This window comes from Lipotes vexillifer, unplaced genomic scaffold (genome assembly GCF_000442215.2).
Source record: "Lipotes vexillifer unplaced genomic scaffold, Lipotes_vexillifer_v1.1 scaffold541, whole genome shotgun sequence".
In the NCBI taxonomy this organism is placed as follows: Eukaryota; Metazoa; Chordata; class Mammalia; order Artiodactyla; family Lipotidae; genus Lipotes; species Lipotes vexillifer.
Window position 1 is genome coordinate 894,692 of NW_006771814.1, and position 25,583 is coordinate 920,274.

General features: G+C 37.0%; 1 protein-coding gene across 6 annotated transcripts in view; it reads left to right on the forward strand.

Annotated features, from left to right (window-relative positions):
* TRPC4 (transient receptor potential cation channel subfamily C member 4) overlaps positions 1 to 25,583 on the forward strand; it is a 168,254-nt gene that overhangs the window by 113,939 nt on the left and 28,732 nt on the right. For all 6 annotated transcript variants that reach the window (XM_007447179.1, XM_007447178.1, XM_007447183.1 and 3 more), the window contains 2 exons: positions 1,754 to 2,090; positions 19,779 to 19,918. In XM_007447179.1, coding sequence (XP_007447241.1) covers positions 1,754 to 2,090; positions 19,779 to 19,918 — 477 coding nt within the window. The remainder of the gene's footprint in view (positions 1 to 1,753; positions 2,091 to 19,778; positions 19,919 to 25,583) is intronic.

A 25,583-nucleotide genomic window follows, 5' to 3' on the forward strand; every position in this document is an offset into this window, starting at 1 on the left:
CTCTTTCCCACTACTCTACAGATAGATCAGCAAAAGCTCTATTGTGACTTTCAAACTCTTGACTCTGACCAAAATAATAGGCAAGGAATGTGTCAAGAAAAGCTCTTCTTTGGATTATAAAATTTAACTTTACTAACTATGGAGCTTGAAGCTCACTTTCATAAATTACTTACAAAATAGTGAGGAGAGCCCCATCATCCCAGTCGTGAAGAAATGCAGTTTTATCTTGTTTTAGCTGTACTTGCTGAACCTATTATTATATATTTAATTCCATTTATACATGGGGTTTTGCCCACTATATCTTTTGATGAACACAATATCTAAGACAAAATGAAGGCAAACAGTTGCATGAGAACTCATTTGACATCCAGCCCATATGATTGCACACCTCAACTACTGAACTGCTCTTTTAATCAATCACCTGTCTCTCCTTTCACTTTCAAGCAGCTTTTTGTATATGATCATCAAGCCACTTTCTGTGTACCCATCAGAAAAGAGTAAGGGTCAAGTAAGGGTCTCCTAAAGGAGATCCATAAAGTCTAAGACTGAAGAAGAAATATTGGGGCAGGGAGAGTCCCATGAAAGGTCCAGGTGTTCAGTTTGCTTCTTGGGTGGGTCTATTTTTGATGCCAACAGAACTTTCTTGAGTCCCTCAACAAGGGACTAAAGCTTCTACTACAGTCCAAAGTGTCCATAGGGCATCCCTTAAACACACTCTACACTTTGTCACCTGCATGCCTTGCCTTCCCCTCTCTTCTCTGCTTATACAAATCTCCCCTTTCAGAGCACAGACCCACTGGGAAGCATTTTTGGACCTTTCCATCTGGAAGAGAAAACTCCCTCTGAATTTATATAATGCGTAGCTGTCAGTGTCAATGAGAACGATCATGTACAGAAAAAAAAGAATCTTGGACCAGATAGCCATACATTTCATCATTTACTAGATATGTAATCTTCCTGAATAAATTTATAGCCCTCATATAAGCCCCCCCATCTTCGTCCTTAAAATAGAGTAAGATCTATGCTACATCTCAAACATGTTGGCAGGATAAAAATGTTGTCATGTTTGTGAAATGTTTTGTATGTGGTAATTGATTATACTTAGGTCAGGTATTTGCTTTATTTCCACCAAATTCAGCTATGATGATTTACATCCTGGTAATGTAATATGCTTTCAGTTATGATTTTCTTATTGCCTCAACCCTACTAAAAATATATTTACTTTTTCTGCTGTGATTATTATAGAAAATATTAAAAATACACCAAGTATAAAAATGGGAAAAAAAGTATAATGTCTTAACCAGGAAATAACCACTAAACCAAGAAATAACCACTAGTACCATTTTTTACCTTATGTCATATACCTATATATATATATATATATATATATATCACAATTCTTATATATGCACATATATGTGTATATCTTTGTACACAGCTCTGTTCAGTTATCAATACATCCTATGGATATTCTTAGTCCTCAACTCTATCTTTGCTTCCTAAGGTACCGCCATAGTATTTTGACCCCTGTTGTGTCTGGCTAAGCACTCAGCACTTTGCCGTGGGTATAAAATTTTCAACAAATGAGCTTTGTTCACAGAATGGCTTAAAGCACTTTATGACGGTGTAAACATAAAATTATTTTGTGTTTGAACAGAACTTGTGACTTGAACGATAACACTGTGTTCCTGTTGATGAGCTGGAGCCCCAGCGTGTAACCCTGACTCTCACTTTTCCTTTCCTTTCCCTGTAGTTTGTTGCTCAGCCCAACTGTCAACAGCTGCTGGCATCTCGCTGGTACGATGAGTTTCCCGGCTGGAGGAGAAGACACTGGGCCGTGAAGATGGTGACGTGCTTCATAATAGGACTTCTTTTTCCCGTCTTCTCTGTGTGCTACCTTATAGCTCCCAAAAGCCCCCTTGGACTGTTCATCCGAAAGCCATTTATCAAGTTCATCTGCCACACAGCATCCTATTTGACTTTTTTGTTCCTGCTGCTGCTTGCCTCTCAGCACATCGACAGGTCAGACTTGAACAGGCAAGGTCCACCACCAACCATCGTCGAGTGGATGATATTACCATGGGTCCTGGGTAAATGTGATACTATAGAAAATATAATCCAAACGTGTTACTGCCATGGAAGTTTGTTGCTCAGAAGAGAATATTCATTACAGTTGGGGACATAGGAATGTTTAAAACAGGTTCTGACCATTGTAGCTCTCAGTCTTAATCCTCAAAGCTAAATAAATACTTCACAAACTGCGGTGGACCTGCCCCCAAATGCAGCCTACAAAACGTAACTTTAGGTTTTAGAATTCCAGATTTTCATGACTTCAGGTCCTGTGAATGATTCTCTGGGTTTTGGGGTTTTTGTTTTTTTTTTTTTTAGTATGTTTGTCTTCTGAAGCCTTTCAACATGTCTCATTAGCCATATGTAAATAATCTTTTTAATTTTCTTAACAGGTACACCTTCTAAAAGTACAAATTACTCTGCAGAATTAGTGCTTCTGTACATAAAATAACTAACCATTTTTTAAAATCAATTCATTTAAGTTTATCTTTGAAACTATATAGTAAAGCAAAATAATAGGAAATTAAACAGTAGGACATCCTCCATCTCTCTCTGTTCTTTTCATAGAAAAAAATTTTGTTTTAGATCTTCAGCAAATCATGGTAAAAGGTAGAAAACCTCAAAGTAGCTGGTAAAAACCTTCTCCTTTCCTCTTGTTATTGAAGTCATAGTTAAAATTGAAATTTTAAGTATTCTTCCTTCTATCCTACTGTGGTTTGCTGAGAAATCACATTTTCTCAATTTAGCTCATCATTTTAAACCTCTCTGGTATTATATCCATCTCAGCACTTACTAATTAGAAAATATGTGACAAATTTAATGATTCACAATCTCAGAAGATCAGTTTGGATTAACTGTCAAAACGGCTGGAGAGACTGTAAAATGAGGAAAAGGCAGGGAAAAAAAAACTGAATCTGAGATAGATACACTTTTTAAAGATTACAAATACTGTTAAGTACTGACAGTAAGAAAAGTGCTTAGGAACAAGATTTGATGTTTTACAAATATTTCTAATAATAAAAAAAAACCTTCTCAAGTGAACGTTAAAATAAAATACATTCTCAATCTGAAGTAAAGTGTGATCTTGGGATGGTTTATATAGTCTGTAAATGTCTTTTTTAATAAAACAATTATGACACAGCAATTGATATTAAGTATAAAATTATCCGACCTGTATCCATTTAAATTAAATATCTCATAGTAGGAATCTGTTTTTTATTGAGTTTTCTTCATAGAAAATTTCTTGGGAACAATTCATAAGGAAGCTTTTGGAAGTCAAATTTCCCATTGTGTGTAACTTACATTGAATATCTAAAAATCCTGGTGGCCCAAGTGAAACAGAACATTTCACTTAGAAAAATGGTATAGATATAATGCAGCATAAGTAGATATAATATTTCTAGTCTTTTCTTTATACAGTCAATGAAAATGTAGGGTACTTTCTATGGATTAAGGGCAGTACAGGGCAATAGTGAAACAAAAATTAAAAAAAGAAGAAAGAAAGAAAAAATGAAGAAAGAAAATGAAAGAAAAAGAAAGAAAGAAAGAAAGAAAGAAAGAAAGAAAGAAAGAAAGAAAGGAAAAGAAAGGAAGGAAGGAAGGAAAGAAAGAAAAAGAAAAGAAAAGATCTCTTCTCCTTATGAAGGTTAAATTTTACTGGAAGAAATGGATAATAAACAAACAATGAGATATGTGATATAATATCAGAAGTGGTAAATAATATGAAAATTAGAAGCTCCAAACTTTGAATAATTCATAGAAGTAAAACAGTCATTGGCTGCCTCCTACATGCAAAACTTGTAACATAATTTTCCATGAAAATTGGCTAGAAGAAACCATATCCAAATTTCAGCTGAATGGTTAAATAAGGTATAAATTTAATTATGAGAACTATAGTTCCAGCCAAAAGAAGGAGCTGCTAAAGGCAACCTTTTCTGAAGATATCCTGAAGAGGGAGTTCATTTATATGGGAATTTTTAGGATGAAAAGAGATGTTCTAGAATTTAAAAAATACCCATGAATGATCATCTTGCTTAAATAACAGAGCATGAGAAAAAGAATGTTTCTATATCAAATAGATCTGTCAAAACAGATTATTCATCAAGCCTGGTGAATTCTGAGTGCCTCGTATCTAAGACTGAGTTCTAAGTGCTTTGCTAGAGTCATGATTATAACGGGTATTCTCCATGTTATTTGGCTGTAGAAGAAAAATGGATTTGAATACATGTCCAAGTTCTACCACTGAGAGACTATTAAATTATGGGTGGACACAATCTCTCAGGATTTTCTGTGTTTTCATCAATAAGATGAAAGATTCAGAGTGATAACTTCTTTAGTCCCACTGTTCCTGTTATCCTGTCCTGGGGACCTATCATTATCGGCGCAGAGAAAATTGATCTTTTCGTTGGTGGGGAGAGGGGGTGGGTGGAGGGAAGAGGGCTCAAGACAACAGGGTAGGAGTCCTTTAACCTTTTACCAGAAGTGTGATAGACGCAAAAAAAGCATGGTCTCATTTGATGACTATATCAATAAACCTTCTATATTGCCTCACTCAGTCCTGCTGTTTGGTAAAGTGAGCGACTGTACATTTCATGGTCCCTGCATTGTAAGGCTCTAGGTTTATAATAGCAAGACTTCACGACTTACGGAGAAGTGTGTGGCTTGTGTTTCCCTCATCATGTTAATTTTCCCAGTGACTGAATGAAGTTCTGCACATGGGTTTTTCTCAAGTCTTCTTGAACCGACTTAGGTTTTCAACTCATGTCACCTCTGTGAGCTGCTTGTTCTGTAAAGAAATATTTTTTCATTTTACTAAACTTCCTTTCCTTCCATTTTCAGATTTTTCCCAGACCTATGATACTGTAGTTTAAGCGAAATGATTACTTTGATACCTCTCATTTTGTTTATCCCGGCAAAAAGACTTTTGCTTTACTTGTTTTATATATTTATATCATAAACTGTCAACTTTTTTGAATAGAAAATTTTTCTAACTTTAAAGCTTATCCTCTCAAATCAATCCCTTTATCTGAAGAAGTATGGGTTTTGCTTGGGAATTTCCATGTTACAAACTTTGCTGTGTTTCAGCAATAAGAATTTATACAACATTACAGATCCAGATACCTTGTGATTTAGTACAGTGGAGAATAATGTTTCTGTGTTTTCACTGTCTTTCCTGTTGAAGTTCAACATCTTTTTGACTATATAAATTGAAGTCTATTGAGTTTGATATCTTTAGAAGAGAATCTACAGTGGTCCTTATATCCTTTCCCTGTGGTGTCATTGATAAATTGTAGCTCATCTCTTGCAAAGCTTTTCGAATTATTTTTCCTTCAGATTGAAGGTTATCAACGCTTCTTTTCTCCCATCAAATAACCTCTAGGGATCTTCTTACCTATGTTTGCTGTCAGGATGAACTTTAGCATAGAAGCAAAGAAATTTAAAAGCCTGATACAGGGATAAAAATTATGATTCTGGTCATCTTGAGAGATACAGTTTTAAGCAACAGAGAAAACTAATCACAGATAATTCCATTAGAACTCTGTCAGTAGACAGGTAGATTCTAGACAGATAGATACCAGTATATTTCTCAGATTGTCAAATTACCCATTTGAACTGGAGTAAAAAGTAAAACAACAGTTTCATCCTGCATGCATATGGCCTGATAACAGAGCTATGCTTTTCAATTGTTTAGAGAGAAAGTATCACCGGGAAGACTGTGATGGATTAAAAGAAGCCTGGGGTCAGATTAGAGACATGGCTACTTCTGTATTCTGTTGTGTCATGACCCCAAGGCTCTTAATTTATGAAGGGTTTGATTTTAACAATATAATACTAAGGATATGAAATGAATATAATATTCATATGAGAAACTCATTTTTATATAGAATTTAAATGCAAACTAAATATAGCATGTTATATGTAGAATGCGTTTTATGAGAATTCATCTAAATTATAGCAGAAGTTTTAACTCCAGTAGATGTCATTTGTTTCTGCAGATAATGTGGAGTAAAATGTGAAAAAAAAAAACTTTTTTGAATGCTAATTTTTAAAGCTGTCCCAAAACTAGATTGGATTTTTCCACAGAATCCATTATAACTCAACTGTAACAATTAAATTTGTGTCATAGCTTATTCTCCTGCAAAAAAAAAAAAGTGTGCATATATATGAAACATCCAGATGTAGACTTATGTTATTACTTAGCAAAAAGAATGTGAAATTGATAACATTTTCCACAAAAGAAGTAGAATGTTAATGAAAGCTATCATATTAATAAAGCAGGAAATACCTTGTTCCCAATGAGAATACTGCCGAATGGCTGCTGAAGTGACTATATGCCATAATTATATAGCATATAAATCTGTGCATGATGAGAATGGTGAACTGAGGGAAAGATATATCAGATGAAGAGATATGAGCTCTGTTAAAAGTAGCTTCTAGGGCTTCCCTGGTGGCGCAGTGGCTGGGAATCCGCCTGCTAATGCAGGGGACTCGGGTTCGTGCCCCGATCCGGGAAGACCCCACATGCCGCAGCGCGGCTGGGCCCGTGAGCCGTGGCCGCTGAGCCTGCGCGTCCGGAGCCTGTGCTCTGCAACGGGAGAGGCCACAACAGTGAGAGGCTCCCGCACCCCCAAAAAAAAAAAAAAAAAAAGCTTCTAGTGAATTTCTAGGCATAAATTAAGAATTGCTCATAAGATCCAGATTCTATGTCTTGCCTATAATACATACTTATTTAACAATTTTTCTGCAACAAAATTGGCCTCTCATTTTCATAACTTATTTTATATTTTTATCTTTTAAAGGGTTGATATTAGCAAATCTGAAAATTTCAACAAGTCCTGCCAAATGGAAAATGAAAAATGGTGATCACATTCACATCTAGATAAAGACTCAGGGACAAACAATCCTATATATATTCTTTCTTTCCTATGACCATTTCTTCATCTTTTGTCTAAAATGCATTAAGACCACATGGCTTCAGGTACTCGTACTTTCAGCCTCACCCTTCAATTATATCCGTCTTCCCCTGAAATTAAGAATCATAAGAAACAAGTCTATAGATTTCCCCACTCTCTCCCTTGGCAAGGTGTTCTAACCACCTCAGCAAACTAGCTGCAGACACATAGAGACAACTCAAACACAGCTGCAGAACATCCGTTTATTAATTTAAAGGGATATTTTAATTTTCCAGAAAACCAGATAATCATTGCAGCATGACATAGAATTCTCACTTTCCTGTTTATTTGTGAGGAAGAAATTTTAAAGTCATCTTTACCAAGATTTATCAAGACTAACACAGTAAAATCTCAAACAACAAAATATTCATATAGTTGTAAATTGTTCAGTGTGCACATACAAATGACTTCTTTTTCTATTTTTTAATACCTTTTATTGGAGTACAGTTGATTTACAATGTTGTATTAGTTTCAGGTGTACAGCAAAGTGAATCAGTTATACGTATACATATACCCACTCTTTTTTAGATTCTTTTCCCATATAAGCCATCACAGAGTATTGACTTCTTTAGTGGAGAGAAAATTAAGTCTTTTAGGTCATACATGCGATACAAATTTGGTGAACCAACAAGGGAAATCTACAGGCCTTGGGAGAATGTTTGACGACCGTGGTTCTGATGGCTCAAGGGAAGAGGAGAAAAGATAGGAAAAGAGGAGTACATAGGAAATGAGGGAGGGTCAGAGTAAAAGATTGGTAAGCTGGAAGTGGTTTCTGTTAGTTCAGAGTAACAATAATGGTAATAGTAGTGATAGTGGTAATAACAATAGAAACTAAGAAATTCGGCACTGTGCTAAGTGATTCAAATGTGTGTTTTTATTTGAACTTCATAGTCAACTCCACTTTACTCATAATAAATGATGTTAGTATCTCATTTAATAGAGAGGAAATAGGCTTAGAAAACTGAGATCACTTTCCTAGGTTCAAGGAGCTAACAAATGGTAGATACTAGATTCAAACTCCAGTTAGTCTAACTCCAGAGCTAGAGCCTTTATCCTCCATAAAAACTGCCCTTGGAGTGTGAGAAATGGAATTTAAAGGGGCAAAAACAGCCCAAGAACTCAAGTTTCCATCCACAGACTTCTTTCCTATTTTCTCTGCCTCTGTTTACCAACTTAAGTCTTTACATAGGTCAAATTTGAGTGGACCACGTTTCTAATTTATTAAAGACGCAACACTCTTTGAGATACACACTTGATATAATTTCCTATTGAAGGTGATGCTTGTTAATATAGCAAACTTACTGTTGCCATCAGCGTCACATCAGCAGGACCCTCCATCTTCATCTCCACCACCCGTCTCTGTTCTAAAACACATGCATTATAAGTGGTTCCCTGACAGAAGCAATTTCTATTCTAAGAAAGAAAGAATAAAGTCCTTTGCCATGACCTTGAGATGCTTCCTTTTTAGTTTCCACGTTCACTTGCTAAGACCTAAAGCTAAATTTCCTTGCTTCCAGGGATATCATTAATTTTTAAATCTTGTGTATTGGTGTGTATATGTATGTGTGTGTGTAGCGGGTCTTCAGGAAATGTAAAGACATAATTGTATTTCTTTTGCACATAATTGTTTTAAAAATAGAAGCTTATAGTAGGTGGAAAGTGGTAATCTTCATAGTGAAAAATTAATAATCACTCATTCAAAAATATTTATTAAGCAACTACTGCCACTCATTGAAAAGGTGACTTGAGAAAAGACCTGAGGAATATTTATTCATTGTTTTTCCACCTACAGAAATATATAATGCCTTAGTTCTCATGGAAATTTTTAAACAGAAATCCTATAAAAAGTCTAATACTGCATTGACAGAAACATTTTACTTGATTTTTAAGTTACTACATTTATGTCGTAAGCAATCAGATGAGCTAGAATTCTAAAGTTCTACATTTTTTACATCTTAATCGAAAACTAGCATCGTATCGTTCCTTGGCACAGTTTCAAAACGTGTACTTCCTTAATTGTACATTCCTAATTTTCCTCTAAATGTTAAACTGATGCTATCAAAACTGTAGTAATTTAAGGGTTTTTAGATGTCTTCAAACTAAGCATATTTGACTATTCACTGTCCCTTTAAGTCAGTGTTTCTTGAAGTGTGGTGTGCTGACTATAATCATAATCACTGTGAACTTTTTATGAAAAATTTGATTTTGAATTCTCCCCTTGGTTGACTGATTCAGAAATTTCAGAGGTCTTTAAACACTAAAGATTAAGAAACAATTCTAGAAACCAAATTTTTTGCAGGTTTCGTATTTCGTTCCGATTTCAGCTTTATTGAGGAATTCAGACTCATTAGAATCTAAACATGAAATGGTTTAACCTCTTCCAATCACTCTTCCCAGCCACCCTGCACCAAATATCCTTTCCCTTCACTATCTGTCTAGTAGATATCATCAATTTCCTGAAATTTTGAGTTATTAAAAAGTAGTCCCAGTTCAGTTTAAAACACGAAGCTTACCATCAGTTTAAAGCTCTCCTCTTCCCCACAAAGGCCTGACACGTGTTATCAAAGGACCCGGAAATATTCATTTTTTGCTCATCCTTCAACCCCAACACTGGAATGGAAGGGAGGGACATAGACTTTTTCTGTTCTCCCCATTGCTTGGTTTCTGCAGGCAAGAAGGATGTTAGGAAAAGTTAAGTCTTCTTTACCTCCTTGGTACCCTGGTCACAGCTCTTCCCTTGTTGCTTGTCTGCATCTGTGGCTTATACTGAGTGGCCTATGTGACAGGTCTTGACGCTCTGACTCTCCTGATGGGTCCATGAGTCTTCTTTAGAGGGTCCTGTGTACCTGCACACTACATAGTTCTCTGAATCTGACTTTCAGCTCTGCCTGACATCTTCCAGTCTGGGAACTCTCATAACCAGCAGTTGGCCCCTTTATGGGTCCTGTGACCCTAGCAAGGGCAGGAGAACAAGATGGCTAAAGCCTGGCTTCCTCCTGTGATAAGCACTCGCTCCCCCAAGGGATCACAAAACGTTACTACCTCAGATGGCAAGGGGTCAGGCTGCTGCCAGCTGCCCAGCTGCCAAGACCCACTGTTTGTCTGTTTTCCCTGAAGTGCAAGCCAAGTGAGAGATGAGCAGGCCAAGTGCTTGGGAAGACGCCACAGCAGGCGTTAAGAGCCAGCTTCTCCTTGCAGAAACCCCCCCATCTTTATGAGGCATTTTCGTGGAGTCTCGTACACTTGACCTAGGGAGGTGGCGGTGCTGGTGAGGTCTCTAGCACCCGAATTGCAGTGCCCTGAGCTCACAGCTCTCTGGCCCCCTTTTCCCAGCATTCTCTCTGTATAACCCATGGGTTAGTAGAGTGTGGCAGGAGGCTGGTAGCAGATATGGTCCTCAAGCCTCTTAGGAATCCCCAGCAGGAAGGGCTACAGTTTTCTGGACGCTCTCTTCAGAAACTGGATACTTGAGGCTCTTTATCTTTGTTTGGGTTTTCAGAATAACACTGAGGGTTTCCCTGGTGGCGCAGTGGTTGAGAGTCCGCCTGCCGGTGCAGGGGACGCGGGTTCGTGCCCCGGTCCGGGAAGATCCCACGTGCCACGGAGCGGCTGGGCCCGTGAGCCATGGCCGCTGGGCCTGCGCGTCCGGAGGCTGTGCTCCGCGGCGGGAGAGGCCACAGCAGTGAGAGGCCCGCGTACCGCAAAAAAAAAAAAAGAATAACACTGAGACCATAGCAGCTGCCCCTTAACTTAGTGCCTCTTATGGGTCTGGCATAATGTGAGTCTCTACTGAGTAAAATAACTGCAATTAGATTTCTTTTTGAACAAAAGCAGAATTTTGACAAGAAACTACCTTTTTGTTTCCTGACTTGGGGAGGGAATAAAACCCTCCAGCGAAGAAGAATTCTTTTTTGTTGCCTTTATCTTCATTGATTTGGTGCCACAGCATGGATTTCAGTGCTCTGTCAAGGGACTTCCAAGGCCAGATCCCTCGACTAGCTCTGGGGCTGCTGTAAAAAGCCCTCAGAGGTGTCGCAGGTGAAAAGCTGACTTGCTCTTTGCTTGGGGTTATTTACTCTTCGTGTAAATACTGACAGCAAGAAAGGAGAGGCAAGAGGTCTGTGTGCAGAACTACACATTTCTCACGTGAAATCGAGGCTGCTAAATGCAGCATCGGAGGTCTGCCTGCTCCATCCGCTCCGCACAGCCAGCTTCACATGATGGGATATAACAGAATACTCAGATAGCCCTGGTGAAAACTGTTATGGGAAAGGTAGAAAAAAATAGCCAAAACTTCCAGGCATCCACAAATATTTTTAAAAGGAAGTTCTCTGACTCATTTGCCCTGCGATCTTTCCGTGGTTGGTCCCTGCAGTCTTACATCAATGCTTGTAATTAGACTTCCACCACCACACTGAGAAATCATGTCATCTGTTTATAAACAGCAGAGAATAACTTTGAAACAGCACAAACATTTTCTGACAGAAGCTCCCTCAAGCTTTGTTTGCTTTAGTCGTTTTTTAGTTACCATGAATAGTTTACTATCTGGATGCATTTTTCAGCCAGTTAATAGCACCTTCTAGTTTTTCTAAAGGCTCGTTTCTTCTAAAATTTCAGTGAATATTGCCAGAATAGAGGAAACTTGGTATTTCGTGCTCATAACAAATAGAAATCAATGTCATCAAACAAGTATGTGGTGATACAGGAAGTGATCCAAACAGCTGTGGGAAGTGATCCTACAATCTGGTGCTTTGAAAACAAAAGATCCCAAACCCCATTAGCCAACCAGCACTGACTGACAGTCTCATTTACAGTTCAGGTTGAAAAAACAGTGGGCTCAGTCCTCAATTTCATCAGGATCTCTGTTTTTTCCATACAGTTGTGCCTTTCCAAAGTCAGAAGTAATATAATTTTTGTATAATTCAGAAAGTTAGAGTTTATGTCTATTTGACTCCAGAGGAACTGTAATATATCCGAATTGTGAGTTGTTTTGACTCTTCTTCAGAAACCTTAGAGGTCATCTATTGAAGTGTCATGTCCTTGAACCTGTCTAATAGGAACAGAGTCTGCTCAGATATTAAGGGGCTCCAGGTTAAAATGGTGCTTTCTACTGAGCTCCTAAGGGCTTCTTCATACCTCCTTCCCCTCTAAAGCAGTTAGTTTTGGTGTCTTTACTCTTTTACATAATTACCCACAAAATATTTGAAGCTCCGTATTTTGGTGACTGTTAATAATCCCATTTGGCTTTCCAGTTGGGTAGAAGCAAAAAAAAGAGATACAATTTCTCTATAAAGGGCAATAAAATATAAACCCTCTTGTTGGTTAGTAGGTATTTTTAAATATATTTCATTTTAAAATACATACAAAATTTGAAAACACCAGAATCACAAATTCATAAAGTTGGAACGACCTTTAGAGGTCCAGTGGAACGTCTCCACTCATTGCTAGAATTTCTCTGGAGTATGACTGATCAAAGACATTCCAGGCTCTGCATTGGAATCGTACCCCCAAATGGTGATCCATTCCAGTTTTGGGACAACTCTGCCAGAGAATCCCCCTTACATTGGGCAAGAAAGAAGGTTCCGTTCTATAACTTTCATATCGTAGATCCAATTTCTGCTTTCTGGGGCAGACCAAAGCTGGTATGTGCCCTCTGGTACAGAAGAGTTTTTAATCTCTCATGTCAGCTATTGTGATGACTGATTTTCATAGAATATTGATAATTCAAACAGGAAGAATCAGCGTCTGGCTTATTTATACCATTAAGGTAGAATTACACTTCTTGTATGATTCTATCTAGAGAATTCTGTGATAATCCAAACCTTTCTTTTTTTGAAGTGAGATAAATGAAACCTAGAAGGACGAGACTCAGTATACTGGCTAAGATTACAAAGCTGATTACTAGTTGAGCTGAGCCTGGCACTTCACTCACCTGACATTATCACTATGCCTTCTGATGAAAGTGAACTGGAACGCACTTGTTCAATCAACGATTGCAATGCTCACATCGCCTCATCTCTGGGAACTGGCAAAGTTTCAAGCAAAACAAACAAAACAAAAAAGCTCCATTGTGAAGTCTCAGGAGTAAGAAAATATTGTCTAAGAGCACTGCCTAAGGAGACTGGTATCCTGTTCTGGTTTCTCCACTCACTAGCTTTAGTCACACGGCCTTTTGGGGCCTTAGATTTCTTATGTAGGTTGTGGTTGCGTGCTGGATTCTGAGACTGTACCCAGGCTCAGTAGGAAAAAGCACCACGAATGTGCGAGAGGAGAGTATTTCCATGAGTACCGAGCATCCTTCCTCATTGGATAATATAAATTGTTAGTTTCCCACAAGCTATAAAATCAGTGCGTGTATCGCATCTTATTCAGATCTTATATATTCCTTTCTTGAATAAGGAGTCAGTGATCCTTATCACCTCCTCAAATATGCCCAATTTTATCTGAGTTCTCAAGAGAGATTTATTTATGAAAGAAACTTCAAAGGGGAAGCTGGATATAAACAACAAATCTAGAATAAAGCTGTGGTCTACAGCAGACTTTAAAATGCACTCTATATTTAATTCAACTGAAATCAGTCCTCATCTGGGTTCTTAATTTAAATGTGACAAAATTTTAAAATAAAACTTTATTAATAATATTAAATAACTATTGCTAGTTTTCACTAAATAATTATGGACTAATGTACTTTTATTTCTTCCAAAGTTTTATTGTGCAAATTTTCAAACACATCTATCAGCAATATATCACAATTGATACTTTATTATATTTCTTTATTTTTAATCTAACCCTATTTCCATTGTCCAACATCAATCTCTCATAATTTTTGCTGCCTTAACATTAAGTTGTACCACTACTTTTTAATTTTTTTTTCTAGGCCACAGGTATATAAAATGTTGACAAACACATACAATCATATAGCATCACCACAATCAAGATACAGGACAAACTGTGGCCCAGTAGGCCAAATCTGGTCCTTTGACAGTTTTTATAAATAGTTTCATTATAACAAAGCCACACTCATTATTAATTGCAAAGCCTAAATTATTTATTTTCTGGCCCTTTACAAAATAAGTGTGATGGTAGTTTAGATTTTTATAGATGTCCTTTATCAAATCAAGACATTTTCCTTCTAGTCATACTTTGCTGAAAGTTTTTGTCATGAATGGATGTTGAATTTGGTTAAATGAATTTATTGCATCTATTGAAAAGATTTATTGCATTTAATGAAAAGATTTTTTTCCCAAAATATCTGTTGATGTGACAAATTACATTGATTGATTCTTAAATTTTCAAACAATCTTGCATTTCTGGGAAAAATAGCATCTGGTCATGACTTATTATTAAGTTTATATATTACGATATTTAATTTACTAATATTTGTTGAGGATTTTATGCATATTCAAAGGGTTATTAGTGTGTAGTTTTCTTTGTATTATTTTTGTATGACTTTTTATCAGAATAATACATACTTTTTAAACATTTTTTCTTGTAATTTTGTAAGTGTTTGATTAGCACTAAATGTTTGGTAGAATCACCATGAAGGAACTGGACCTGAATTTTTCTTTGCTGGAAGGTTTTTAACTATGAATTCATTTTCTTTAATGAATATAGGACAGTTCAGGTTATTCTGTGTCCTCTTATGTGAGTTAGGAAGGTTATGTCTTTCAGGGAAAATGTCCAATTCATTTAAGTTGTGAAATTTATGAGTATCAAGTTCATTTTATCACTTATCCTTATGAAGTCTGTAAGATCTGTATTTATGTCCCTTCTTTCATTTCTGATATGGATCATTTATAGCTTCTCTCTTTTTTTTCTTGACCATTCTAGCTAGAGTTTTATCAATTTTAGTGACCATTTCAGAGAACTAGATTCTGTTTTCATTGACTTTTCTCAAGTTTTATATTTTAAAATTTATTGACTTCTGCTTTAAATTTTTCTTTCTTCTTTTTGTTTTGGGTTTAATTTGCTCTTCTTTTCAGTGTCACAGTTGAAGCTGAGATCACTGATTTGAGACCTTTATGGTTTTCTAATTAAGCATTCTACTCTAAGTATTGTGTTAACTGCATCACAGAACTTTTAGTTGTATTTTCACTTGTAATCATTTCAATATATTATCTAATTATTCTGTTAATTTCTCTTTGACCAAAAGTTATCAGAAGCATATTATTTAATTGCAAAATATTTGGGGATTTTGAGGTACATTTTATAATTGATTTTTTGTTTGCTATGTTGTCATGGTAAACATTTAAACATTTCAACATGTATAAATATATTGAAGTTATATAGTCTATCTTAGTGAATGTTCCATGTGCACTTGAAAAAAATGCCTTCTGCTATTTTTTTTAACATCTTTATTGGAGTATAATTGCTTTACAATGGTGTGTTAGTTTCTGCTTTATAACAAAGTGAATCAGTTATACATATACATATGTTCCCATATCTCTTCCCTCTTGCATCTCCCTCCCTCCCACCCTCCCTATCCCACCCCTCTAGGTGGTCACAAAGCACCGAGCTGATCTCCCTGTGCTATGCGGCTGCTTCCCACTAGCTATCTATTTTACGTTTGGTAGTGTAGATATGTCCATGCCACTCTCTCACTTCGTCCCAGCTTACCCTCCCCCCTCCCCATATCCTCCAGTCCATTCTCTAGTAGGTCTGTGTCGTTATTCCCATCTTACCCCTAGGTTCTTCATGACCTTTTTTTTTTTTTCTTAGATTCCATATATATGTGTTATCTTCTGCTATTTTCAGACTGTTGAGAGTGTTGTTCAGAACTTCTATATTCTTACTAAACTTCTGCCTACTGATTCATTTACTTATAGAGAGGAAAAGTAACGTCTCTAACTATAATTGTACCTTTCTCTATTTATATTTAAATTCTATGGCATCTTGCACTATCAGGTTATTTTGTTAGCTGCACTCATATTTAGGACTGTTCTGTCTTCAGAGTGATTTGACCTTTTTATCCTTATGTTATATCCCTGTACATACCCAGTAACACTTCTTCTGAAATATATCTAGTCTTACATTAATATAACCATCTAAGTTTTTTTCAATTAGTATTTCATGGTAACATTGTTATTCATTTATGTTTAACCTATTGATGAATTGTCATATAGTTATGTTTTGCATCTTTATTCTATGTGAACATCTCTGTCTTTTAATTAGTGTGTTTAGACCTTACCTTTCATTCAACGTAATTTTTGATATTGACAGAATTAAAATCTACCCTATTGTTTTTCCTATTTGCCCCATCTATTGCTGTATTTTTCCATTTTTTTTTCCTGCCTGTTCTTGGATCATTTATTATAACTCCATGTTTATTTACATTTGTGGCTATTTATGCATTTAAAAATATTTTGAGAGAAAGCCCTAGGATTTACAACATAAAATTTAATTTATCACAGTCTAACTTCAAATAATATTTTGCTTTACATGTAGTATAAGAACCTTATGATAGGGCTTCCCTGGTGGCGCAGTGGTTGAGAGTCCGCCTGCCGATGCAGGGGATGCGGGTTCGTGCCCCGGTCCGGGAAGATCCCACATGCCGCGGAGCGGCTGGGCCCGTGAGCCATGGCCGCTGAGCCTGCGCGTCCGGAGCCTGTGCTCCGCAACGGGAGAGGCCACAACAGTGAGAGGCCCGCATACCGCAAAAAAAAAAAAAAAGAACCTTATGATAGTATGTTTCTAATTCCTCTTCCTCATCTTCTGTGCTAATGTTGTCACATGTTTTACCTTTACATATGTTATACATGTTATAAACCACAATACATTTTTGCTATATGCTATTTTTGCTTTATGCAGTCAATGATCTGTTAGAGCAATTTGAAATAAGAAAAAAATATTTTATATTTATTTTCATTTTAACAGTTCCTGAATAGAGATTTTTATTTCTTTTTATAAACCTAAATTTCTGTTTAATATCATATACGTTCTGCCTAAAAAATATCCCTTTAGCATTTCTTGTAGCATAGGTCTCTGTCTGAAGTTTTGATTGTCTGAAAAAAGTTTTTCATTACCCTTCATTTATTAGAGATATTTGTGCTGTGTATAGAATTCTGGATTGACTCTTTTTCTTTTCAGCACTTTAATAATGTCAGTCTGTCCTGTGTGGTTTCAGATAATCAGTTTGATATCAGTCCTATATTTCTTCCTTTGTATGCAACGTGTCTTTTATTTCCACCCACCCCCTCCCTGTGATGTCTTCAATAATTTTCCTTTACCTTTTTCTGAACAGTTTGAGTATGATGTAACATGGTGTTCATGTGCTCATATGCGTGTATTTTGTGAGGGTATTTATTCTGCCTATGCAGAAGGCTAGACAGAAGTGTACAGCATTTATGCTTGAAAATGGACATACCTCTTCTGCTAGAACATTAGTGCAGAAATTTGACACAATATAATCCGGAGCTGAGCTGGGTTTGGGTTTCATTGTTGCTACAATCAGTTTCAGCCTACCATACACTTCTGCTTAGAGTGGTGTTATGGGCTACAAGTCTTTGTCCCCCCCAAAAGTCACACACTGAAATCCTAACTCACAATGTGATGGTTTTTGGAGGTGGAGCCTTTGGGAGGCAATTGGGTCATGAGTGTGGAGCCCTTAAGAATGGGATTAGTGCCCTTATAAGAACAGACCGGAGAGCTAGCTCGCTTTCTTTCTGCCAAGTGAGGATCCACAGAGAGGTCAGCAGTCTGCAACATGAACGAGGGCCCTCACCAGAGCCTGACCCTGATACCCTGATCTTAGACTTGTAGCCTCCGGATCTATGAAAAGTAAATTTCTGTTGTTTATAAAACAACTCATCTATGATGCTTTGTTACAGCAGCCTGAACAGACAAAGACAAGTGGGGAAGAGGATTATTATCAGAATTCCTGCTCCACCCACAGCTTTTGGCCTTCCTTGAGCACCTCTGCCTCTGAGGGACTTTCTATCCATATGTTTGCCACTCCTCCAGTGGTTGTCAGCTTCTGCTTCTTACTCGGTGTTTGTCAGCCTGGTGATGTGAGGCAGGAAGCTTGTCTGTTGTCCAGGTCTAGGGTCAGACTTGGGTAAAACTACACCTGGGCATCAGGGGTGGAGCTTCTCAGTGATCCAAATCTTCCTTTTCAAGGCAGTAAAACTGTGCAGGTCACGAGCCGAAGAGAGTTTCCTGCCCTTCCTCCTGTGGTAGGAAGCCTCTAAGGATATAAGTATAAACTCTAGGCCCTGGACTGTTTTCTGCTTCTCCCATAGGGCTAATATGTTCTGCTTCATAGGGGAAAGAAGCTTGGGTAGGGCTTTGTGCCTTCCCCCCAGAACCAGCCTCTTGAGCAGTGGTGAGGTCTATGGAGATGAGCTTACTAGTGAGTGGACGCCCCCCTGTGTCTGTGTCCCAGGGGTTCTGTCCTCTCACACTAGCTCACACGTAGCCTTTAGAAGTTTGTTTAAGAAGGTTTTCTGAAATTGTCCTTCTCTCTTGTATGAGCCAGTGTTTCTTTTTTTTCTTTTTTTTTTATTGCGGTACGCGGGCCTGTCACTGCTGTGGCCTCTCCCGCTGCGGAGCACAGGCTCCAGACGCGCAGGCTCAGCCGCCATGGCTCACGGGCCCAGCCGCTCGGCGGCACGTGGGATCTTCCCGGACCGGGGCACGAACCCGCGTGCCCTGCATCGGCAGACGAACTCCCAACCACTGCGCCACCAGGGAAGCCCAATGCCAGTGTTTCTTACCGTGCACTCTGCCACAGGGGAGCTAACGCTCACCTCGTCACTCTCTTTACAGGAACCTGTTTTTCTTTGAAGTATAGGCTCCTTGGTTTCTCACCTCTCTGATGGATTCATGAAAAGTCATAATTCTATAGTTATATGACTTTTTCTTGCTTTTAGTGTAGGACTGATATGAAACTCTGTGCTACCCACATTCGATGTTTCAGACTATCATTACCTTAAAAGTCTTGTTGTTTTCTTGCTTTGATATAGCTTTAAAATCATATTTATCCTTTTAATATTTTCTGATTCTAGATATTTTGATATCTTTCTTTCTCATCATTAGGCTGTAAAAATAGATTTATAAAAATTTAATAAGATTATGGAAATAGAATAATGATATACAGTGATATTTTTAAGTGCTTTCTAATATTTGAAAATAAAATATTTCCTATTAAAAACATGACCATAATAAAGGAAAGTGATTTTTATTTTCTCTGGATATAGCTTTAAAGCTACTGCTAGATATAAGGTCTTTTATTGAAGTATGAATGTTATAATCGTCTTCTGTCCAGAACTGAAATCAGATCTCTGAAGGTGTTAATTGCTTACAAAAACACCACAAAGTACCCTGCTTAAAGGCATTAAGCCAGTTATGTTCACTAGATACACTGTTCTTTCATAAATCTTTGAGTCATTTTGATTTGGGAGGAAAAATATCTTCAAGTATCTGTTTACAAATAAACGTTATGATATTTTCCAGAGAAAGATATATAGGTATAGAGGAATTATAGTTTGATTCAAAATTGCACAACCTTATCAATTTATCAAATGGATAAAAGAAAGTGAAGCTGCCCCAAGAGAATTCTCTACAAATTAGCTAAATGTCCTGAAAGTTTTAAAATCTGACTGGGACTCAATTATTACTACCTATAAAAATAGGTGTTGCATTTAGAGTAACTATGTAGTCTCTTGAAGCTCCAAGATTCTCTAATTCCTAATTATAGATCTCTGTTTTTAGTGATTTGATTGAAAAACCACACTTATGTGAATCTTTCTATAATTGCAGGTTTTATATGGGGAGAAATTAAACAAATGTGGGATGGTGGACTTCAAGATTACATCCACGATTGGTGGAATCTAATGGATTTTGTGATGAACTCCTTATATCTAGCAACAATCTCCTTGAAAATCGTTGCATTTGTAAAGGTAACTATTGTTTATGCTATTGGTAAAACATAAGTTCTGATAAGTATCGATATACCTTTCACTGCTATTATTTTTATTAATAATGTTAACTAGAGCATTATCTGTATGTGGAATTCATCATCTCGTGACTTTATTGAGAGATAGGAATAAAAGACATAGATAATACACAGTTTATAGTCATAAAACAAATTTTAATAGATTTCTAAATAGAAGTTGTCACCCAATTTTCTTGCATCTAAATTGAATGATGCCTCAAAATGATTCACAATAGCTGCTCTCGTTTCTAATCCTTTCCATTTCTAATGAAATTCTACCTCAAACACTGTTCAAATTTCGGCAACCACAATCTATTTTTATCAGTTACAACTAACCGATAAAATTACATAGACAGATCAAAATATTACTCTTTCAAAGCATTGAAATTATTATTTCAGTTTAAACTAATAGAGTTTGATATAATTAGAGCAGAATATAATTTTTTTCTTCTCACCCCATTCAGTATGACAGTGCTGAAATCTCACACACCCATACTCCCCCGCATTTCTTACAACATCAATCTTATCCCAAACCACATAATTTACATAAAATGTTTTTGTTCTGCAGTGACAATTGGGATTATTTTGTACTTTGGGGGATGTTTTTCAAGCCAAAGTATTATATTATTGCCTCCTCCTTCCTGCCTTTCTTTTTCCCGCTTTGCTTTTCTCTTCCTTTTTAAAAAAATTTGTGTCAAAATGATGAGTGAATTAGTAAAAAATAAACAGTGTTTAATTGAATTGTACATGAATAATTCATGCCATCTAATGAGCTGAGCTAGGAAATGCTAACATGTAAGTGAACTCTTATTCATGTAGTCTTGTTCTAAGTCGACTCCTGCAATTTTCAGCTATAACAGGGTCAAAATTGCCCAAAGTTGTTTCCTGAATTGTTCAACTAAAATGTTTCCAGAGCTCATATAAACATTAAGAAAAAGCATTTTCTACCACTTTCATGGAAAGCAAGCTGTGTTTTAAGAATGGAAACATGATTTGATAATTTTTCCTATCTGCATTAAGGTGAATGGCCTTGAGACCTTCTGAAGATGACAGAAGGTTTTGTGTTAACCAAGGAGGTTTTGCATCTGTGTAGGAGATGGACATCTGTTTTGAAATGCATATCCTTCCAATTCTTCTTTCTTCTGTAATGATCTTTAAGTATATCTATAAAGTTGGTTTGGACATCTCTCTACTAAAAAGTAATACATCTGTTTTTTATGGTCCTGTGCACTTATAAAATTCTAATATTACATGACTATAGCAGTTCTTCTCAAACTTTCAGATGATAAGAATCACTTGGAAAGCTTGCTAAAACAGATTCCTTTTCTCCATTCCCAGGAATCAGGAGTATTAAGGAGGGGCCTAAATTTCCATTTCTTGCAAATTCATCAGGTGATATTGATGTAACTGGTCTAAGGAAGACACTTTGAATAGGCCTGGACTGTAAAATTCTATTCAGCAGCTCAGAGAAGCATGGGATTGATGCCAAAAGGATCCTCTCTTATACAATATTTATACTAAGAAACATAATATTTTTACAGGTCTTATTTATATGGTGTTTACTTATAAAACATATATTTTATATATACATATATATATGTATATATATATATAAAACCTCTGGTATATACTGGGTACAGTTACATGAATTAATGGATACTTGTGGATTTTTGGCCTAATGGTTTTAGACACTGAATTTGAATTTTCTTAAAATGTTGTAAGTTTTTCATCTGTACTGTTCTTTATACTACACGAAGGGAAAATTTATGTTAAAAATTCAACTCACCCACCCCAAGTGATGAAGAAGAAAGGGAAGAGGGGGGAAAAAGGGAGACAGAAAAGTAGACAGAAATTACCTCTGATGACAATATGTAAATACCATGGACTCTTCGGGAAATACATAGTTTGTTTATGTGCTTTGGCCATAGGAGTTCAGTTAGGATTGCAAATATAGATGATGAAATGTTCTTTCTGAACGATTAGCTTGTGTGACCAAAACTTGAATTGTGTGGGTAGTGTTTGAATGGCTGTACTTTATTATTTTTTTAATAAAGTTATTTATTTATGTATTTATTTATTATTTTTGGCTGTGTTGGGTCTTCCTTGTGGTGTGTGGGCTTTCTCTAGTTGTGGTGGCCTCTCTCGTTGTGGAGCACAGGCTCTAGGCACATGGACTTCGGTAGTTGTGGCTCGCAGGCTCTAGAGCACAGGCTCAGTAGTTGTGGCGCACGGGCTTAGTTGCTCTGGGGCATGTGGGATGTTCCCGGACCAGGGCTCGAACCCGTGTCCCCTGCATTGGCAGGCGGATTCTTAACCACTGCGTCACCAGGGAAGCCCTGAATGGCTGCACTTTAGACTTGGGTTTCCTGGGCTCAGTTTTCTTTTATCATTTACTAGTTATGTGAACTTGGGTCTGTTTCTTCAACTCTCTGTGCCTCACCTATAAAATAAGGAGAATAACAATTTCTGCCTTATGTGGTTAGTATGAGAAGTAAATGAGTGCATACATTTGAAGTGCTGGTTGCAGAGTAAGCGTGCATGATTAGTTTTTCTCCTTTCCCTTCTACTGCTGTTTCCTCCTTCATATATTATTGGTCCACTGGGTTTGCCTTTTGTAATGTCTTTATTGTGTCTCTCCGTTTGCTTTTTTTTTTTAGTTGAAAAGGAGTCTGAGCTCTGGATTAGGACTGCCTTTACCACTTGCAATCTGTCTGATTTGGGGCAAGTTATTTAATGTGGGCCTCAACTGTATCATCTGTTAAATGATGATAATAGTCAAAAGAGCACTTACTTTGTGATATGCTGATTTGCCGATTCACCCTTATTCATCTTCTTTTGTTCTATCATTCAATTTTTATGCTAATTTTTAATAACTTACAACTTGCTATTTCAGGAAAAGGTGCTTTATTTGTGTACAGAAATAGACTGCTATAAACAAGGCAAACAGTCATTATGTGAATCAAGCAATAAGAATTTATGGAGTCACACTAAGAAATCAGCTTTCCATCTGTTTGCTGAGAATGCAGAGATGCCTGAGGTATAGCCCCTGCCTCCAAGCAGTTCAGTAAGGAAAGAGAAATGCACATGAAGACCTTACAGTATGATAAAGTCTACAACAGGGGCCTTGCTCGCATCAAGGAAGGAACTAAATTTTGCTGGCAGTGTCCTGAAACTATTTAGAGGACAGAGTGAGTAGGCATCTATCCTGTCCATGAGCATGCATGAGCATTCTAGGGAGAAGAGACAAAACGTGCAAAAGTCTGAGAGGGTAAAGGAGGTCAGATCTCAGAGGGATGATCCAGGGAAATGGGGGCGGGAAGAGCATGAGAAGGACTTTCCAAATTGTGCTACAGAATTTGGACCCTATAAATAAAGAGGAACCATTAATGAGGTTTAAAAAGCAGAGGATGAGTCAAATGATGATGAATGTCTGAAGTAAAGCAGTGGACATAGGAGAAGCTTTAGATTTTAATTAGGAGGTAAGATCCACAAGGTAGTTGATTTGTTATTATGAAAGATGAGGTAGATGGAATCATCCTGATGCTTCTCCCCGGCAAATAGCTCACTTGTCATGGATCAGGCAAGATGACCAAGGAGTTATAACTGGGATCTCGACTGAAATTGCCCAGGTTCTGTCTTCTGCCTGCAGGTGCATAAATGGTAGCAAAAATCTAACCCTCGGTGATTTTGGCCAAGCCATGGATCCAGACCAAAAGAACTGTCAGCCCACAAAGAGGGAAACCCTTCCATCATTGGTCTTCAGGGGGAAAACCTCTTAGAATAGGTCTAGCAGAAGGGCAATTCTTCCTTATTTGGTTCATCTTTTTGCAATTCATCCACCCGGAGGAGATTTTTTTTTTTTTTAACATACAAAAGGGTCGTTCTAGCCAAAACCATGGTCTGGGCTATGATCCATACTTGATATGACTGCTGCCCTTACCACTTCCTACCAGTGTGATGCCTTAATCGATGCCTCAACTTTCTTACCTGTAAAATGACAGGAATAATCAAGTCCCAGAGAATGTTTGTGAAGATTACATTAATAAACACATAGAATAGAGCTTAATATAAGCACTCGGTTTTTAATTTTTATTAAAATGCAACAGCATTATATTGTACAAAGACAGCAGAGAAGTTCATGAGATTTCAGTACTGTCCTCCTTCTGTGCAAGGCTTTGTGGCGCTGCCTTAAATGCCTCAATTCATTAGCATTTCACAGCTCAGAGATTGTAGCTTTTTTTTTTTTTTTTAATTTGCTCTGAATTTTTTGAAGGAGAAGGTTTGTCAATCATTTCCTCTTCTCACCATGTATAAAATGTTAGTTAATTCAGAGCTTTTTGATGCCTGGGCACACTTAGAAAATGTTACTTTATCTTCATTAGGACTGGTTTTCTCCGAAATTTACCCAGTCCTTGTCCCTATGTACAGCTTGTTTCATATTTATCTTCAGCCACTTGGCAGAAATGATTAAATTCCTATGCCTTGACCACTGTGTAATATAAATAATATTTTCAAAAATCACAATGATTAGGAATAAGATCGTTTATTTTAACAGTCTTGCTGGAGTTTTTCATAGCACCATTCGTCTAAATAGTGCTAAGTATTTATCTCACTGATCCCTCTTCTTATCAGTTAGAAAGAAGGCAAATGTTTCTTCCATTTCACAGATGCTATAACTGTAGTGAACTCTCCAAATTATGAACTTTTCTTTTTTTTTTTAACTTTTCTAAACATGCTTTAGTTTTATGACAGAGAGCTTTAGATATTTAAATCCAAGTTATTTAATCTAGTATCAACCACCACAGGAGAAAATCATATGCTTTCCTATTGTCTTTCACTACTTAATTGTCTAACCAACTTATAGAAGGGGAAAGGTTTTCACCTTATAAATCAGACATTAAAACCAGCATACATTTAATTCTGCATGACAAATGTTTTCATTTTGCATTAAATTAATTATTACCCATTTTGATTGATTACTTGACTTTTGTAAGTGTGCATTGGACTATAGAGAATATAAAGATGAACTTTTCCTATATTCAAGGAGCTTATGACCCAATATTATGCTGCAATCCATCGTCCTCGCCTAACACTCCTGCTAAGGGGTTCATGACCTGGTTTCGTCTTTCTTTTAGAGTTATCACTATTCCCAAACCCTCCGTATTCCAACTATATTAAGATACTCACATTTCCGCAAATCATCCATCTTTTCTAACAACCATGCTTTGGAATATGGCTATGATTCTTCACCCTAGAATGCTTTTTGAGCTTCTATCATATATAAAACACTATGCTAGATGTCCAGTACCAAAAATGCGTTAGACAAAGCTCCCTGCATGGAAATCTGACAAGTGATTCAATGGTAAATATTCCTTTTCATAGATCTGCACAGGACCAAGTCTCTTAAAAAGAATCTAAATAGAAATGAAGGCTTAAGACAAAGCCAAACTATGGTAGGTTTATACTAGAAAGCAGATTTTTGAGAGAAATAAGAGGGCAGGAACTGCTGGTCCTCGAAGGGCTATAGGTGTGTACATAGCTCTTGACCTCTGTCTAACATGGAACTACCAGCTTTGGTCAGCAGGACCCTAGTGTCTACACATCTGTGGCCTGAGAGTACTTCTCAAGGG